This window comes from Musa acuminata, chromosome BXJ2-9 (genome assembly GCF_036884655.1).
Source record: "Musa acuminata AAA Group cultivar baxijiao chromosome BXJ2-9, Cavendish_Baxijiao_AAA, whole genome shotgun sequence".
NCBI classification, from domain to species: domain Eukaryota; kingdom Viridiplantae; phylum Streptophyta; class Magnoliopsida; order Zingiberales; family Musaceae; genus Musa; species Musa acuminata.
The window spans coordinates 40,757,626-40,776,617 of NC_088346.1; the positions used below are offsets into that span (position 1 = coordinate 40,757,626).

Here is an 18,992-nt window from a genome sequence, read left to right on the forward strand (position 1 = left end):
GTAGGAGATAACCCTTACAAGCCTCACTCCTCTTTCTTGGATGGTTACAAAGTTAAGAGAGGGAGGGGAGGACTCTTTCTCACTTTTACAACACTTTAACACTTTAGGAATTCAAGATCATGTTAACACTTTTGTGCCCTTTCATGTAGAAAATGGTGGGGTATTTATAGGCCCCAATTGCTTCAGAATTGGAGCCAAAAAGTGTCTCATCCCTAGATTTCGGGGTATTGGTGGTACCACCACCATTATTGGGTGGTACTACCACCTACAGACTGACACTACATGGTATCATCGCTCAGTCTGGGCGGTACAACCACCTGACAGAGCTCGGAGACCTAGCTCTATCGGTACCATCGCTTGACAGGGGCGGTACCACCGCCTAACAGCATTAACTATCAGCGGTACCACCAACCAATTTGGGTGGTACCATCACCCAGAACACCTGGGAGATCGAGTCCCAGGCGATGCCACTGCAAATCGTGATTTTAGGTGCTGAATGGGCTGTTCAGCCTTGTTAAGGGCCCAGTTGGCCCCTAACTGAGTTAGTGGGATCACCTCCCGATCCTAACTCAACTAATGTTCTAACTATGATTAAGGCAAGAAATTAGTCCAGTATATCGATTTTTCTCTCGACGATGCTCCAACGAATTTCTTGGTGAGTCTTCCGATGCGCTTCCAGAGAACTCCCGACGAACTCTCGATGATCTTTCGATGAACTCTCGGTGATCTTCTGACGAGCTATCAACGATCTTCAAACGAGCTCTCAGCGAGCTCCCGATACACTTCTAGTATATCGTATGAATCTTTGACTCCGGTCTATCATCTGCTTTATGCCATACTGCTATCGTAGTTAATTATGTACACTGATCTTAACACATAGATTAGGTCAAACAATTTACTAATTGATTTCATCATCAAAATCTAAGATTCAACATATTTGTCATTTTTTACAAATCTCTTTTTTTGTAAATAGAAGGAATGATAGGAAATGATCTTAATTTAAAAATAAAACTCTAGTCATAAAAATTGAGAAATCAAGATCATGATCCAGAAAATATATAAGAAGAATTTATGCACATACCTAAGTTTAATGTTCAAGCTGGCACTTTTTGCTTCATTTTTGTAATGTGCAAGCTAACAATTTTTTTCTCCCCCTTTTGTCATCAAAAAGAAGAAAAAAATACAATGATACAATTTTTTTCTTTTACATCAATGTTCGAATCATAACATAAGATATACAAACATAAATACAAATGAATCATATGAAAATAATGATATAAAAGATACTAATATGAAAGATCAAGTCATGAATACCAAAAGACATGATTCATTTTGACAAGTCTCGGTTTTAGTAAATAACGAAACGAAATATTAGGATATCAAATATCTTGATTCATAAAAAAAAATCTCAAGTATCAAGTTCATGATTCAGATAAAACTCATTCAAATTTAATTTGTCAAATTATCAAAGTCAATTTCTTAGTTCAAGAGATTCATAAAATAGATTCATTACTAAGAATCACTTGTTAAAAAATTGAAAAGCTTTAAAGATATTTTTAAGAAAAATGCATTCTCCCCTTTCATCAAGATAAGCATGCCCAAGTTTTTTTAAGCCAAAACCATGCATCATTGCTTAAAAACAAAAAAATAAATCATGACAATCATCAAGATAAACATTTAGGCATTCATAGAATTATTCTTATTTGGTATGCAAGCATTATATTCAAATTTAATTTTATATCTCTTGTTATACAAATGCTTAATGAGTTATGTCTACTAACAAAACATCTTTAATGGCACGGGAGTATTTAATTTATTACAATCTGCTCATATAGACCTTGCTCATGATATGGTATTTTTTTCAACCAACAATGTTGTCTTATAATCTTCAACTCAGCCCGCCCAAATATGACAGCTCATCAGCATATTCCCTGCACAAAGATAAAGCTATTTCAATGTGCTTTTCTTAATGATTAAGGAATGCATTAAAGGATTTGGTTAGTAGTTGTAAAACACTTAATTTCGAAATTACCTATGTATGAAGAGTTGTTTCATGCACTAGTACTTATTTTGGTGTTTAGGGCTTAAAAAGGACTTTAGAATCTAATGATATTTTGGCAGAAGCTCTCTTAGAGAACTCCCTTAAACTCTGTATCTCTTGGATATGTCCTTGAGTGGTGAGTCTTTTGTTTTCAGTTATGTATCCTGGTTTATAATCTTTGGGGTGGTGAACTTTCTGTATCCTTTTGTGATTTTAACTTGGTGATGAACTATTTTTCGATCTTATTTATGTTTTATCATGAGTTCGTGCCTTTTCTATTTAAAATACTCATTCTAGTAAATACAATTGTACTGTGACTTTTCTTTGGGAGTTCGTTTCTTATCTATTGTGACTTTTCTATCCGAAATACTCATTCCAGCAAATACAGCTGTACTGTCAGTTTTCCTTTCAAAATCTATTTTATATTTTTTATCCAAAAAACTGTACCATTAGTTTTCTTTCGAAATCATTCTACTTTACACACCCCACCCCCCCCCCCCCCCTCTATTCTACATTACCCCCAGTATTAGTTTAGTATCAGAGCTAAAGATTAGATATTATGGCAAGGCGAAATGGAAAAGATATAGTTAGTGAAGGTAGTTGCCATGAAGATGATGTTGAGTCATTGAGGCTGCAGCTACGAAGATTGCTGCGTAGTCTACAAGAAAAAAATGGAATAATTGAAGGACTTCGAAGTAGAAACAATCAGCATGAAAATGATATCCGTAAGTTTACTTCTAATGATGATACACCTCCTCTTCTAAGAGAGTCGAGAAGATATTGGATAAGAAATGGAGTCCAAGATGAGTGGTAGAATAAATATAACCCAAGATTGGAGATTCCAGAATTTGACATCAAGTATGCCACGTAAGGGATTTGAAAGTGACATTTTCTAAAAATAAAGATTCAGCAAAAATGAAGAACATGTAGATTTTATAAAAAATAAACAATCAAGATATGGACTTCTATCTTAATATGCTCCCACTATTTCACTTACGAGTCACGCGACACCCTTAGAATGTGAAATGGAAGTCTCTGGCAGACTTCTAGTGGGGATCAAGATCCAATTAGCGTCTTAGTGTAACCTCGAGGGACTCGACCAATCACACGAAGCCCAAAAGGTCGGTAACTTTTGCCGATCACAACTCCTTGTGATTCCCATCCTGTTTGGCCTCCGAATCACCATGGTCTTGAGGGACTTGACCAACAATGATGTTTCGTTAAGTCAATACCATCGTTACAAGATGAGTCTGATTCGATGATATACTCTCGAGAGACTTGATCAAGCATACAATGTCCTCAGGTCACCGGTGACATCTCTATGTTGTAGACAAGATATCGAATCGCGATATGGGTGAGCCTCGAGGGACTCGACCAACTCAACATACATTGGAAATCGGTCCCTACCTCTAACGATGGAAGGCCACGTGGGTAAATCTAATTGTCTCACATTTACCGACTTAATATTATCTAGAGAGGGGTTTCTATGATTTGGTCTCCTAATATGACATGTCACACATATACATATTTAATATATATCTACATCGCATACAAATATATATACATATCTAGTATGTGTATAAGTAATCACACTAGATGATCATGGACCACAGCCTAATATGATCAGTCCTGAGCCAATAGGCCTAATCACTCACATCAAGATCTATGTATACAACGGTGCATCTCCATGCCCTGTGATCGTCCATCTCATCCTCGTCGGTTCCGTCGACATCTCGATGCATCTCCATGCATCGCGATCTTCCGTCTCGTGGGTCCCGCTATCGCTTCCACTCTCTTGCTGTGCCTCCTCATGTGATTACAACTTAATCATAGGCACGCAGGCCCGACAATAAATGAGAAATATAATGCAGGCTTGCAGGACCCAATAATAATAATCACAAGTACACACATCACATGGTCCATGATCATCCGTCCACACATCATATATCACATGTATAAATCATCATCATGTAGGACTACTAGATAATAATAAAAATAATAATCAATTAAACCTTTTAATTAATTAATATTTTTTAAATCAGGGATATGTAGGGAATTTCTTGAATTTTGAGGGGCATTTTCATAATTTGGACAAAGGGAAAGAACTAGAATTTCTCATATTCTAAGGGGTAAAACTATCTTTTGCCCAGAAAACCCTAAGCCCCTTTCTCCCTTTCCCCTAATGCACCCACCACAGCCTCCACCCTACTAGCGGCGGCCTATGCGGCGGGGGGCGGGGGTGCTGCCCTTGCCTGCGAGCGACACGCCCGCTGGCGGCGCTGCCCCTGTAGGTGGGTGCCCCTGCGGGCGACCACCCCTACGAGTGGCACTACCCCCGCAGGTGGTGCCCCCACCTGCGAGCGCCCCTACGGATGGTGTTGCCCCACGCAGCATCTATAGGGGGCTTACTTGAACGTGGTTGGCCTTGCGGCTACCGCTGCAGGCGGCCTGCCTGCACGTAAATGGTAGTGCTGCCATCTGCGACTACAGCAAGGGTAGCAACTGTTGCTGCCCTTTCTCACTTTTGCGTCAATGATTTTTTACACCAAAATCTTCTCCAAAACACAACACACGTAGTTTAAAACCAATCTATCGCATAAACAACTTGGCTCTGATACCACAGTTGGGAAATCTTAGGGACGACATCACATACGCAGCGGAAGAACAAGAAAACAAAATCCCCAATCTCCCAAGAGGATGTTCGTCATTGTACGAAGATTGGTCCGCAAAAATCCGTGAAACAAACTGTGTATAGAATAGATTGTGTTACCTAGGGAGATCGTATATCCCTAAATCCTTGCAGATCTCTAGAAGAGGGTGAAGGAGGTCAAGCATCCTCCTCTCTATTGGTGATCCACACAACAGAGCTGCGACAACGCTCCTTAAAACACTAGACGTGCTCTAAGGTAGATAGGGGGAGGAGAATATGAGAGGCAAGCAAAGGATCTAGCCTATAAACCATTGAATCCCTCCTATTTATAGAGGTCCCCTGTCAAACCCTAATGGATCCTCTCCTATTGGGTATTAGATTTGCATCCAACTATCTAAGCCTCTTAGATTAGTGGATCTCTATCCAATAATCTCTCGTGGGCTTATTGGATATCCAATAAGTTAGGGGCTCCAGCGGATATCTCATATCCAAACCTCTACTCATCGCAATGCTTACCATATGTGTGTGACCCTCTAGGCCGAATATCGAGCTGGCCATGAGTCATACCTGTCAGAACTCCTTCTAGCTCAGTGAATTATTATCTCCATAATCATTCACTCGACTCATCGACTACGGATGTGAATCGATCTAATTGCACAGATCTCATTATCGTGTTCTCATCACGATCCGATTCTCATTGCACAGATCTAAGGACATCACAATATATACATGTATATATGTAATAATCAATATAAAGTAATAAATGCCAAAATATAATAAGCAAAAAGATTTCGTATTAAGTCACACGTTCCATCACTCACGTGATTAGCTTGCTGGGCACCTATGATTAACAAATCCTGCACACTTAAAACCTACTTCGATCTATACAATTATTACAGCTTGAATCAAATGTTGTCCGGCATGTCATTGGTTCATCAACACTTCGTCTAATTCTTCAGCACATCATCCTCTCTTGCAGCCTATTGCCCAATTGACTAATTAACCTCCGTAACTCCGATTTCCTTGGCGTAATTTTCACTCTTCTTGACCCGATGCCTGAACCCATAGTTCGAAGCCTTCTTTCGATACGTCGATCGATCCTTCGGTGGGACGTCCAATCTTTTGACATATTCCACAACGACCTAACACGATTCTTCCTGCTTTAATTGTTTCTCCGTTATCGAAGCTTCCTGCGTCACTTAAAACGCAGATGAAATCATAAACACTACCAATTGGTTTCATCATCAAAATCTTAGATTCAACAAAAAATTCAAACAAAGGTCTCATACCAATGAGACATAGGATATCACTTTATAAGAATATATCCCCTAAGACTTTTGAAGAAAGGGTAAACATGGATAGAATACCCTATGCCTCAGCAATAGAGTCTATCATGTATGTCATGCTATGTATCAGGCCTGATATAGCGTATGCTTTGAGTGTCATGAGTAGGTATTAGGCGGATCTAGGCTTGGAGCACTAGAAAGCAGTAAAGTGTATCCTTAAGTACTTGAGAAGGACTAAGGATCTTTTACTGGTATACGGAGGTAGTAGCCTCAGGGTTGAAGGCTACACGGACTCAAGTTTCCAATCCGATGTCGATGATAGTAAATCAAGTTGAGGGTATGTGTACACTCTGAATGGAGTAGTATACTGGAAGAGTTCAAAGCAAGATACTACTGCTGACTCAACCATAAAGGCTGAGTACATTATTGCAGTAGAGGCAGCAAAGGAGGGAGTTTGGATGAAGTTCATCACAAATCTAGGAGTCGTGCCAGGTAGCGAGAAGCCTAATCCCTTATAATACGACAAGAATGGGGCAATTACTTAAATGAGGGAGCCTAGGTCTCAACAAAAGTGTTCTTAGGAGGTTCCAGTTTATTAGAGAGATCGTGACCTATAGCAATGGAAAGAGTTCCATCTGAAGATAACATCGCAGATCCACTAACAAAACCATTGTCTCATATTGTCTTTGAGCGTTACAGGAGTCTGATGGAGATCAAACACATAGGTGATTGGCTTTATGTCAAGTGGGAGATTGCTAGTCATAGGTGTCATGCAAGCCAATCATGTGAGAGATGGCATATGTGACTTGACACACAATCTTTTTACTTATTATTATTATTTGATATTTTGTTACTTTATATTGCTTGTTGCTTGAATATATTATGATTTCCATATGGATCTATGCAATGAGAATCGGATCATGATGAGATCACGATAATGAGACCGATTCGCCTTTAAACATAGATCCTAAATAACCTCGATCATAGGTTACTCAAGAGGGACATCGAGATAAACGGATAAACTAGAGCTGTATACCCGTCCATATGATGGATGCAGTTGGTCTCTTAGCTGCTCGTGTGAGGACACTAGGGATACAGTATAGGTGCTTATTGGAGAATGAGTTCACTGATTGATCCGCTTACGGAATACTAGATGGTTGATGATGCCTTATTGTCAAACAGCGATTCCGTAGTCCCAATGGTATATTTGGTCTTTAGACTTCAAATACCAAGGATGTCTTATATGAGTACTCTACTCTTTAATACTAGACTTATAAGTTTGGATGTTCTAGATCTAGCACAATCGGTCATCGGGAGTGGTAGCTAACCTTACGAGGACTATTGAGTATCGATAGAGAATCATCTGCTCTCAATGTCATGAGAGGAATGTCCAATGTGTTCTTGTTCAGACAAATCCCTAACTAGGGTCATTCGTATTGAGAGAAAAAGAGTTCTCCGGGAGAATCCGATTAGAGCGAGACTCGAGTAGAAACCATATGGGTCTAATAGTACCATGCTTGGTATACGGTCTATGGGATATTAGATGGATGAGAGACTATAGGTATATGGTAATTGAGGACAAACAGGTCTAATGGATTATATTCTCTTATATCGTTTGGGGACTATGGCATAGTGGCCTAGTATGTCCGTAGTTGATGAGTCGAGTGAATTATTATTGAGATAATAATTTATTGTGTCAGAAGAAGTTCTAATAGATATGACACACGGCTAACTTGATATTGGGCCTAGAGGGTCACACACATATGACAGGCGTTGCGATGAGTCGGGGTTCGGATATGAGATATTCGCTAGAGCCCCTATCTTATTGGATATCCAATAAGCCATTAAATTAGTGGATCATATGGATAAGAGCCAATAAGAGCCAATGAGAGATTATTGGATAGAGATCCACTAATTTATGAGGCTTTGGTAGTTGGTTGGAGATCCAATACCCATTAGGGTAGGATCCATTAGAGTTATGTTGATAGAGAACCTCTATAAATAGGTGGGAACTAATGGTTCATAGGTCAGAGATTTTTTGGGTTGTCTCTCCTTCTCCACCTCAGATAGCAGGCTTGGAGTTTTTAGAAGTATCATCGCAGCCCTACTGTGTGGATCATCGCTAGAGAGGAGGACGCTTGACCTCCTTCACCCTCTCCTAGAGATCTATAGGGATTCATGGATATACGATCTCCCTTTGTAACATAATTTATCTTATACGTAGTTTAATGTTTTACAGATTTTACGAACCAATCTTCGCACGACGACGAACACATCTTTGGGAAATTAGGGGTTTTATTTTCTGTTCTTCCACTACGCATATGATATCACCCCATAGATTTCCCAACAATTGGTTCATCTAGTACTTCATCCGATCTTTCGATGCATCGTCCTCTCCTTCAGTATATTGCCTAATCACCATGTTGACTCCTGCAACTTTCGATCTCCTTGGCGCAATGTTCGATCCTTCAGCCTAATGCCCGAACTCATGGCATGAAGTCCTTCCGGCACGTCGACCATTCCTCCGGCCCGACATCAAATCTTTTGACATATTTCACTCCGGACCAACGTCTGATTCTTCCTACTTTAATCGAATTATCTTTCCTTGATCGAGGTTAGTTTTGCGTCATTCAAATGCATATTAAATCTTAACTTCATCAATTGATTTTATCATAAAAATCAAAATTTCATCATAAAAATCGAGATTCAACTATGTTTATTTTGGTGAGAAGGAAAAGAGGTGAAGAGAAGATTTGTGAGTAAAGGGGGGAAACAAACGCATGGAGACAAGGAGATAAAAGAGGAAGGTGGTAGGAGGAGAAGAGTGCGACCAAAGGGCTAAAAGAAAGATTTGGTGACTAAAAGGAGGTGAGGCGAAAAAAAGATTCGTGAGAGGGGAGATAGAGATAGATAATTTCATAGGTCATTTAATTTTAAAAAAAGTCTTTTTCTGAAAAAAAAAATAAAAATTACTTAAAAACTCTTGGTGTCTCATTCTAGGCAGCCATGAAAAGCTTTAGATGGGATGAAAATGATTATTTATAGTTCACTTCTTAACTATTTTATTTATCTATATTTTATACTTAAATAATATTGTTCTGACTCATTAGGATAGGATCCATTATGGTTATATTGATAGAAGACCTATATAAATAGGTGGAAACTAATGGTTCATAGGTTAGAGCTTTTTTGGGTTATCTCTCCTTCTCCACCTCAGATAGCAGGCTTTGAGTTTTGAGAAGTATCATCGCAGCCCTACTGTGTGGATCATCGCTAGAGAGGAGAACGCTTGACCTCCTTCACACTCTCCGAGAGATTTACAGGGATTCAGGGATATACGATCTCCCTATATAACATAATTTATCTTATACGCAGTTTTATGTTTTACGGATTTTACGAACCAATCTTCGCACGACGATAAACATATCTTTGGAAAATTAGGGGTTTTATTTTCTGTTCTTCCACTACACAAATGATGTCACCCCATAGATTTCCCAACAATTGGTTCATCTAGTACTTCGTCCGATCTTTCGACGCATCGTCCTCTACTTCGGTGTATTGCCCAATCGCTATGTTGACTCCCACAACGTCCGATCTCCTTGGCGGAATGTTTGATCCTTCGGCTTGATGCTCGAACTCATGGCACGAAGTCCTTCGAGCACGTCGACCATTCCTCCGGGCCGACGAAAATCTTTTGACATATTTCACTCCAGCCCAACTTTTGATTCTTCTTGCTTTAACCAAATTATCTTTCCTTGATCGAGGTTAGTCTTGCGTCATTCAAACGTATATTAAATCTTAACTTCATCAATTGATTTTATCATAAAAATCAAGATTCAACTATGTTTATTTTGGTGAGAAGGAAAAGAGGTGAAGAGAAGATTTATGAGTGAAGGGAGAAACAAATGCATGGAGACAAGGAGATAGAAGAGGAAGGTGGTAGGAGGAAAAGAGTGCGACCAAAGGGCTAAAAGAGATATTTGGTGACTAAAAGGAGATGAGGCGAAAAAAAGATTCGTGAGAGGGGAGATAGAGATAGATAATTCCGTAGGTCATTTAATTTTAAAAAAAGTCTTTTTCTTAAAAAAAAACAAAAATTACTTAAAAACTCTTGGTGTCTCATTCTAGGCAGCCATGAAAAGCTTTAGATGGGATGAAAATGATTATTTATAGTTCACTTCTTAACTATTTCATTTATCTATATTTTTTACTTAAATAATATTGTTCTAACCCATTAGGGTAGGATCGATCCATTAGGGTTTTATTGACAGAAGACCTATATAAATAGGTGGGAACTAATGGTTCCTAGGTTAGAGTTTTTTTGGTTTATCTCTCCTTCTCCACCTCAGATAGTAGGCTTGAAGTTTTGAGAAGTATCGTCGCAGCTCTATTGCATGGATCATCGCTAGAGAGGAGGACACTTGACCTCCTTTACCCTCTCCTAGATATCTGTAGGGATTCAGGGATATGCGATCTCCCTATGTAACATAATTTATCTTATACGCAGTTTTATGTTTTACGGATTTTGTGAACCAATCTTCGCACGACGACGAACACATCGTTAGGAAATTAGGGGTTTTATTTTCTGTTCTTCCACTATGCATATGATGTCACCCCATAGATTTCCTAACAATTAGTTCATCTGGTACTTCGTCTGATCTTTCGACGCATCATCCTTTCCTTCGGTGTATTGCCAAATCGTCATGTTGACTCCCGCAACTTCCGATCTTCTTGGCGCAATGTTTGATCCTTCGGCCTGATGCCCAAACTTATGGCACGAAGTCCTTCCGGCACGTCGACCATTCCTCTAGCCCGACGTCAAATCTTTTGACATATTTCACTCCGACCCAACATTTGATTCTTCCTGCTTTAATCGAATTATCTTTCCTTGATCGATGTTAGTTTTGCGTTATTCAAACGCATATTAAATCTTAACTTCATCAATTGATTTCATCATAAAAATCGAGATTCAACTGTGTTTATTTTGGTGAGAAGGAAAAGAAGTGAAGAGAAGATTTATAAGTGAAGGGAGAAACAAACGCATGGAGACAGATAGAAGAGGAAGGTGATAGGAAGGAAAAGAGTGCGACCAAAGGGCTAAAAGAGAGATTTGGTGACTAAAAGGAGATGAGACGAAAAAAAGATTCGTAAGAGGAGAGATAGAGATAGATAATTCCATAGGTCATTTAATTTTAAAAAAAGTCTTTTTCTGAAAAGAAAACTAAAATTACTTAAATGCTCTTGGTGTCTCTCTCTAGGTAAAGCTTTAGATGGGATGAAAATGATTATTTATAGTTCACTTCTTAACTATTTCATTTATCTATATTTTTCACTCTCCAAACTTCTACTTTGAGTTTTGAATTTTCATGATTTTTTCTCGATCTGTTAACGTCATAGCATTGTTCTGACTTGGAATCTTTCTAAACTTCTACATTGAGTTTTCAATTTTCATGATTTTTTTCTCGATCAGTTAACGTCAGAGTATTGTTCTGACTCAGAATATGTCAGAGTATTGACCTGACTCAGAATATATGTGCATGCAGGGCAATAGAAACATGATTATATCTTGAACAATTGATTTCATCGATGAACATTCATATGAAATCAAGAAATACTTATAAGATGATATTCACACGCTTTTATATGTTATTTTATCATTTCTATATTTAAAATTATAATATTTGAACATATTTTCATTGAGGTTAGATTCTTATTCTAGCATTAACAGAAACCAGTACAAAAGAAACCTTTTAATCAAATAGGAAAGGAATCAAGGAATTATAGTTACGATTAATATCCGACGGTTCAAAGATTGCCATGTTTGAATGGTCCACCGTCGCCACCCGGGCAATTACACTGCACTTAACATCGAGTGATTTCGACGGAGCACCAAACCCAAGAAAATGACTCTTCCGGGAAACGCAAAGCGGCTGACTGCCACCTCCAAAGGACTCGGCGTCGGCTGCGCTTGATTCAGAGTACGCTCCAAATGTGACCTCATCTCCATTTCCTCCTTTATTTATGTACGACGTAGAAGGCATGTGATGTTGTGGACACGGACTCAATGGTCGACTAGTTTAAATTAAATTGTGCTAAATTTTGTATTTCACCTAGAGATAGTGAGCTTGATTCTCTTTGCTTTATGCAAGTACTTAACGATAGTCCTACGGTTTCATAGTCGACGATTCCTTCTTTAGAATTAGTAGTTTTGGTTATGTAGAATTTGATATCTTCCACGCGTTTGTGTTTTCAGTTTAGAAATCGATGGTTTCGGCTTTGAACCGGAATCTCCTATTTTAATTTTTATATTTTTTTAAATACTCCTCTAATCAAAATAGATAAAATTAATTATTTGGAAACAAACTTCTAGAACTCGATTCTAATTCGAAACCATTACCCTGATTCATCATTATTTTGAAAGGCTTCGAAATAAATTAGGATCAATATATATCTTGATAGGACGTAGAATGTGAGTCGATGAGCTTGATTGACATGTTAGCATAGAACATTTCATTTCCTTGGCTAATTTTGGTTATTGTTAGAAACATTATGCATATCTTAATAAATTTCGTTGAGAGAAAACAACAAAGCATATTAGAACGTCCAGACAATCTTAGTTTTTATTGTAGGCTTGGCCTATAGATTTGAATGTTTTTGTTCTATGAGACGAACGGTGAATGTTATAGGGTTTTTCTCTTGAAAAAACAAGAATAATTAGAATTGAGAAAAATATTAAAGAAATATTATATTTTTGCTAAAACATCCCCATGCATTTTGTTGTCATCCATAAGAACAATTAGAATTGAGAAAAATAATAAAGAAATATTATATTTTTACTAAAACATCCCCACGCATTTTGTTGTCATCCATAAGTCCAAATTAGGATCAAAAGAAACATTTTCTATGCTTGTTGTCTAATTCAAAGAAGAATTAAATTGTATCCGATATTCGAATTGATTTATACATTATTACATAAGTGATGGGTGTTTGGTTTGAATCCAAGCATCATGTATATCAACTATCTGATCTAATAAAAAAGTAAAAGAAAAATTCAAAATTTTGTGATTCGTATGCGTGGAAACAATGAGAGTTGACTGAGTCTCCAATTGACGGGCAACCATATGTTATTATGACACAAAAATCAGGAAACAGTATTCTACGATGCTTGTGGACCTAAATGATTCAAGCTTGAAGTGGGATGTAGAATTTTAAGGACATCGCATGGTTGAATAAGACATGCAAAGTATTAATTTAATTACACTTGTCCCTATAGATTGGACTTAATAGAACAATTATCTCCGATCGCTGCTATAATGATACCAAAGATCTTACGAAGAGGTCAGATTGAAAAATTAAATGATCCTAACTAACTAGATAAGATATATTAATAAATAAAATAAAATTATGAAGAAAGAATTATGATAGGATGAAAATGAGAAGGGTAACCACAAAAGTGGTAGGAGGAAAAGAGTGTAGCCACAAGAAAGAAGTGATTGCATGATAGACGCTAATATCAAATAATAAAAAATTTTAAATTAAACATATTTAAGTAATCTTAATTATATTTAAAATAAACGATCATTTTCTTTCTCAAGTTAAATCTTTTAATATCAAATTTGACATAAATATACTATTAAATAAATAATTAAAAAAGACTTAAGTTAAAGGATATCTAAGTAATTTTAGTTATATTTACAAATAATAATAACAATGACGCCAATAACAAAACTGCAACAGTTACGAGCTTTGCGAAGGCATCAGATAATGTGAAATCAGGACCGATTTCTAACGCCTTCTTATCCACGTGGATGAATTGACTTCTGCAGTCAACGAGGACGATCAGTGAGATCACGGAGAAGAAATAGCATTCTCCGAAGCTCCAAAACTCCGTCGTGCCTCTTTATTAACACAGAAAGGATCTCCATTCATTCTTCACCAGGCTAAATCTCTGTTTGAATCCGTCCATCTGATGAGAAGACCAAGAGAAGCAGTTCTTCGGATGCTGCTGACACTTGCAGCAGCTGCAGCAGCAGCGACGAATGCAGAAACCTCAAACTGCTCGGACAAGTGCGGCCAAGTGCTTGTCCAGTATCCTTTCGGCATCGAGCCAGGTTGCTACAGAGTTGGATTCGCCATCACATGCGACCGCTCGGATGGCAACTCCCCCAAAGCTTTCCTCGGCACAAGCGACATCGAGATGACCGAGATCTCGCTGCTCCACGGCCAGTCTCGCGTGAAGGCTCAAGTAAGTTGGGAGTGCTACAACGAGACCGCCGTGGTGAGCACCAACTCCAACATACCATCCAAAAGCTTCGCTGTCAATGGAGTGTACAAGATCTCCGACGACCGCAACAAGTTCACTCTCATCGGTTGCAACTCAATGGCATATCTACAAAGCCAGCAGACGGCCGACGGCCCGTATCCCTATGTCTACTATACTGGTTGCTTATCGTACTGCGAAGATACAAGCAAAGTCATCAATGGGGTTTGCAATGGCATAGGATGCTGCCAAACCAGCATCCCGTCAGGCCTCAGTGACACTTCCTTCTCTTTCACTGCATATTCCCATCAATATTTTTTGAGCTTTAGTCCATGTAGCTACGTTTTCATTGTTGATCAAGACTACTACTCATTTAGCGCCACCGATTTAACCATGGACACAAACAAATCCATGCCGCTGTGGCTGGATTGGGCAGTCAGAGATGCTGCAACATGCGAGGAGGCGAAGGGCTCTGATAATTATGCATGCCGAAGTCAAAACAGTGTGTGCACGAAGGCCAGGAGTGGTGCAGGCTACCTTTGTAATTGCTCACAAGGACACCAAGGCAACCCCTATCTTGTCGATGGATGCCAAGGTTAGATCTTGTTGATGACTCCTAATAGGTTTTGTGAAACTCGCTTAAGTTTGAGAACTAATTCTTCCTTTGGTAGATATCGATGAGTGTAAGCTACCGGAGAAGTATCCTTGCTATGGAGTCTGCAGTAATCTCCCAGGAAGCTACCATTGCACTTGCCCACCTGGCAAGCGTGGTGACCCATTTAATGGACCATGTGTCCTCAGCAGCCTATTTGTTACGAAGGTTGTCATAGGTAATTCTTTGATCTCTATGTTATTTCCACACGACTTTGAGATGATGATAAAGATTTCGTAATTTTTTTTCTGTTCATTCAATGGTCTGGCTCACTCAACCTGTCGTCTAAGAAAATATTTCTTTGTGTTCTCATCTTACGTCTCTTCACCATTGACTAACAATTCGCTTTGCTCAATATAGGTGTCTCTTCTGCCTTGTTCGCGACGCTGGCTCTCATTTCTGCAATGCTTATAACACGTTCAAAGAGGAGGCACGCACGGGAAAAGGAGAAGCTTTTGAAAGAGATATCGAACGGGAGGATACTGTCAATGCAAATGGACACATTGACTGTGTTTACACTGCAAGATCTACAGCGGGCAACGGACAACTTCCACTACAGCAGAGTACTTGGACGCGGAGGCCACGGTGTGGTTTACAGAGGAGTTCTGGAGGACCGACGAAAGGTGGCTATCAAGAAGACTCTGCTGACCATCGAGGCACAGAATGGAGAAGCCATGGAGGTACGACAGAAGGAGTTCTTGAACGAGTTAAAGATTCTGACACAGATCAACCACAGGAACGTGGTGAGACTCTTTGGATGTTGTTTGGAGGAGAAGATTCCATTGCTGGTCTATGAATTCGTTCCCAACGGTACCCTCTCCCACTTCATTCATAAAAGAGATCCTAACCCATCGGTCCCCTTGGACGTTGTTCTCAAGATCGCAGTGGAATCCGCAGAAGCGCTTGCTTATTTGCATTCATCAACATCTCGTGCAATCATTCACGGGGACGTGAAGCCCAGCAACATACTCCTGGATGACAAATTGATGGCGAAGGTGTCGGATTTTGGAGCGTCGACACTGCTGCTAACAGATAGAACTCAGACTGTGAGCTTTGTGCAAGGAACTATTGGCTATGTAGACCCTGATTTCATGGAAACAAGGCGCCTGACTGCAAAAACTGATGTATACAGCTTTGGAGTCGTCCTCCTGGAACTAGTCACCAGGAAGAAGGCAGTCTTGGATGATGCTTCTGGTGTGCGCGAGTTGGCATCGATGAGCAGGAAGGAGCTTCTTCGCATTTTGGATGAGCAGTTTGTGCGTGAAGGAGGAATGGTTTTGCTGGAGAAGGTCGTCGAGCTTGCACTTCAGTGTCTTCGTCGTCGAAGGGATGAGAGACCAGACATGAAGCGGGTGGCGGAGAAGCTACGGAAGTTTATACGAATCCGGCAGCAACAGAGGGGAGAACTTTACACGGATGAAATAGACACAGGGTATCTTATACCGGATTCTTCTATCTACCACAGTTTCGATAGAACACTGATGCAAGGGATGGGATCTTGAAGACCTAGTCCTGTTTAGCATTCTTTTGCACTTGCGTCTTCGTGTTGGTTTCCAATGTGTCTCAAAATCGATCTCAGAAGTGCTTAACTTGAAAGCGTGTTCGTAAATGTATCGAAGACAGTAAGCAAGTAAAATGATTTGCAGTAGCAAATGGAAACAATATAAATGTAAACCAGAGAACACACCAATTTTATAGTGGTTCGGTTGTCGTGACCTACATTCACTCCTCCGATTCCTCTTCCGTCGAAGTCATCGGTATCCACTATCGATCTTCCTTTAATTTGCGAGAGATCAACCTCCTTCTTACACCCCTCTTCTCCTTTTCACGGGTTTAAGAGATAACCCTTATAACCACTCACTCATCTCTTACAGAATTCTAAACTTAGAGTAGAGGACGGAATTTCTAAAGAGATTGTAGTAGCGTTTTCTCACTTTTGAATTCTCTTTGCTTATGTCCTTAACCAGGGATGAGAGGGGTATTTATAGGCCTCAAGTTGATTCAAACTTAGAGCCTAAAACTTTTCTATCCCGGGTTTTCTAAGTATGGGCGATACCACTGCCAGTGTTAGTCTGACACTGACACTACAATGGGCAGTACCACCACCTGACATTGGGCGGTACCATCGCCTGCAGCCTCTCGGAGGTTGTGTCTGGATGGTACCACCGCCCAAACCGACGATACCACCGCCTAACATAATCTCGAAGATTGTGCCACGACGGTGTCACCTCTGTTAGGATCGAAGCGACACTAAGAGGGGGGGGTGTATTAGTGCAGCGGATTAAAACTTTGGTTTCTACAAATCTTTTGATACGATAACAATCGAACTTGAAAAGCTTAACTTGAACGCATGTTCGTAAAGATATGCAGCAAAGGTAATGAGAAAATAAAGCACGTAAGAAAGTTTGCAGTAATATAAATAGCAATAAGAAAATGCAAACCAGAGATCATGCCGAATTTAAAGTGGTTCGGTCAAATGACCTACATCCACTTGCGAGGCCCTCTTCGATGATGCTCCTACCTTCCACTAGCAAATATCTTGAAGGGGAAGGGCAAATACCCCTCTTACAACCTTTTACAAGCGGTTCACACTCTTACAAATTTTCAGCAAGAAAGGAGGTGAACACTCTAGCAAATTGAAAACAAGACTTGCTAAGATTTTTCTAAGACCTTTCTCTCAATCAATTGCTTCTCAAAAAGTTGTAATCTCAACTGAGAATTGAGGGGTATTTATAGGCCTCAAGAGGATTCAAATTTGGGCTCCAAAATTTGAATTCTCTTTGGTTCCCGATGCTGGCGGTGCCACCGCCTATCAGTGGCGGTGCCATCACTCAGCTAAGCGGTGCCACCGCTTGGCTCTCGGGTGCTAGGCGGTGCCACCGCCAGACCCTTCGGTTCATTGGTTAGGCTTTAAATTTAGCCCAAACCAAGTCTAATTTTGGCCCAGTTGGCCCCTAACCAAGATATAGGATTATCTTTTAATCCTAATCCTAATTACATGTGAACTACATAACTAAAAACATCCCAAGTAAGTTTTCAACCGCGAACGTCGAATCTTATTCCGACGAACTTCCGGCGGACTTCCGATATGCCCTCGGATTTCTTCCAATGGACTCCCAGCAAGCTCCCGATCTTGTGACGACTTCAACGAGTAGCCGAGCCTTCTCGGTGATCTCCGCGAACCTCCGACGATCTCTTCGGCGAACTTCCAAAAATTCTGATAAGTTCCCGATTTCTTCTCGGTTGGTTCCGGCAGCATCTCCGACGATTCTTCGAACTCTTAAACGTCCATCGAACTTCACTCTGGTATTCTTGCTTTATATTTTCTAGTTATCATAGTTAATCCTGCATACTTAACTCAATAATATGGATTAGATCAATTAACCCATCAATTGATTTTATCATCAAAAGGAACAAATTTGAAGGAACAAATTCAAAAAATTCATTAAAAGGAACAAATTTAAAAATGACACAAAATATAAATTTGAACCCAAAAAAGATCAAATCATTTACTACGAATGCAAGAAACTAGGACACTACAAAAGTGAATGTCCCCAAGCCAAGAAGAGAACATCAAAGAAGAAGGCGCTTAAAGAAATATGGGATGACTCAAGTGCATCCAAAGAAGAGAAGCCCAACACCGAGCAAGTTGCTCACTATGCACTAATGGCCATTGGAGAGGAGGTAACGAATTTAATTGATGCAAATTTATCATTTGATGAGTTATTAAATGCTTTCCATGATTTATTTGATGAATGCAAAATAATTTGTAGAAAATATAAATTGTTAAAAAAGGTGCATGATTCTCTTGTTAGTAATTTCGATAAATTAAAAATTGAGCATAATGATAGTTTAGCTCCATGTACGAAATGTCATGATTTAGAAATAATTCAAAAGGAGAACTTGCTACTCAAGGATACCTTAAAGAAATTTGAGGTTGGTAGTAAGTCCTTGAACATGATCCTTACCAATAAGGGTCACGTTCATAAAAGAAGTAGAATCGGATTTGTGAGAAGCTCTCATCAAAATCCAACCACCTTCATTAAAGGCTTTATCTTGCATATTTCGCACCAAAACAAATGTAACTTTTGTTACAAATATGG

General features: G+C 39.4%; 1 protein-coding gene across 1 annotated transcript; it reads left to right on the plus strand.

Moving 5' to 3' along the window:
• Positions 1–13,860: 13,860 nt before the first annotated feature.
• Positions 13,861–16,551, plus strand: LOC135621939 (wall-associated receptor kinase 5-like). Its single transcript, XM_065123570.1, has 3 exons — positions 13,861–14,832; positions 14,909–15,067; positions 15,250–16,551. The coding sequence occupies exons 1-3, from the start codon at positions 13,947–13,949 to the stop codon at positions 16,389–16,391; spliced, it is 2,187 nt and encodes a 728-aa protein (XP_064979642.1). The 5' UTR covers positions 13,861–13,946; the 3' UTR covers positions 16,392–16,551.
• Positions 16,552–18,992: the final 2,441 nt, after the last annotated feature.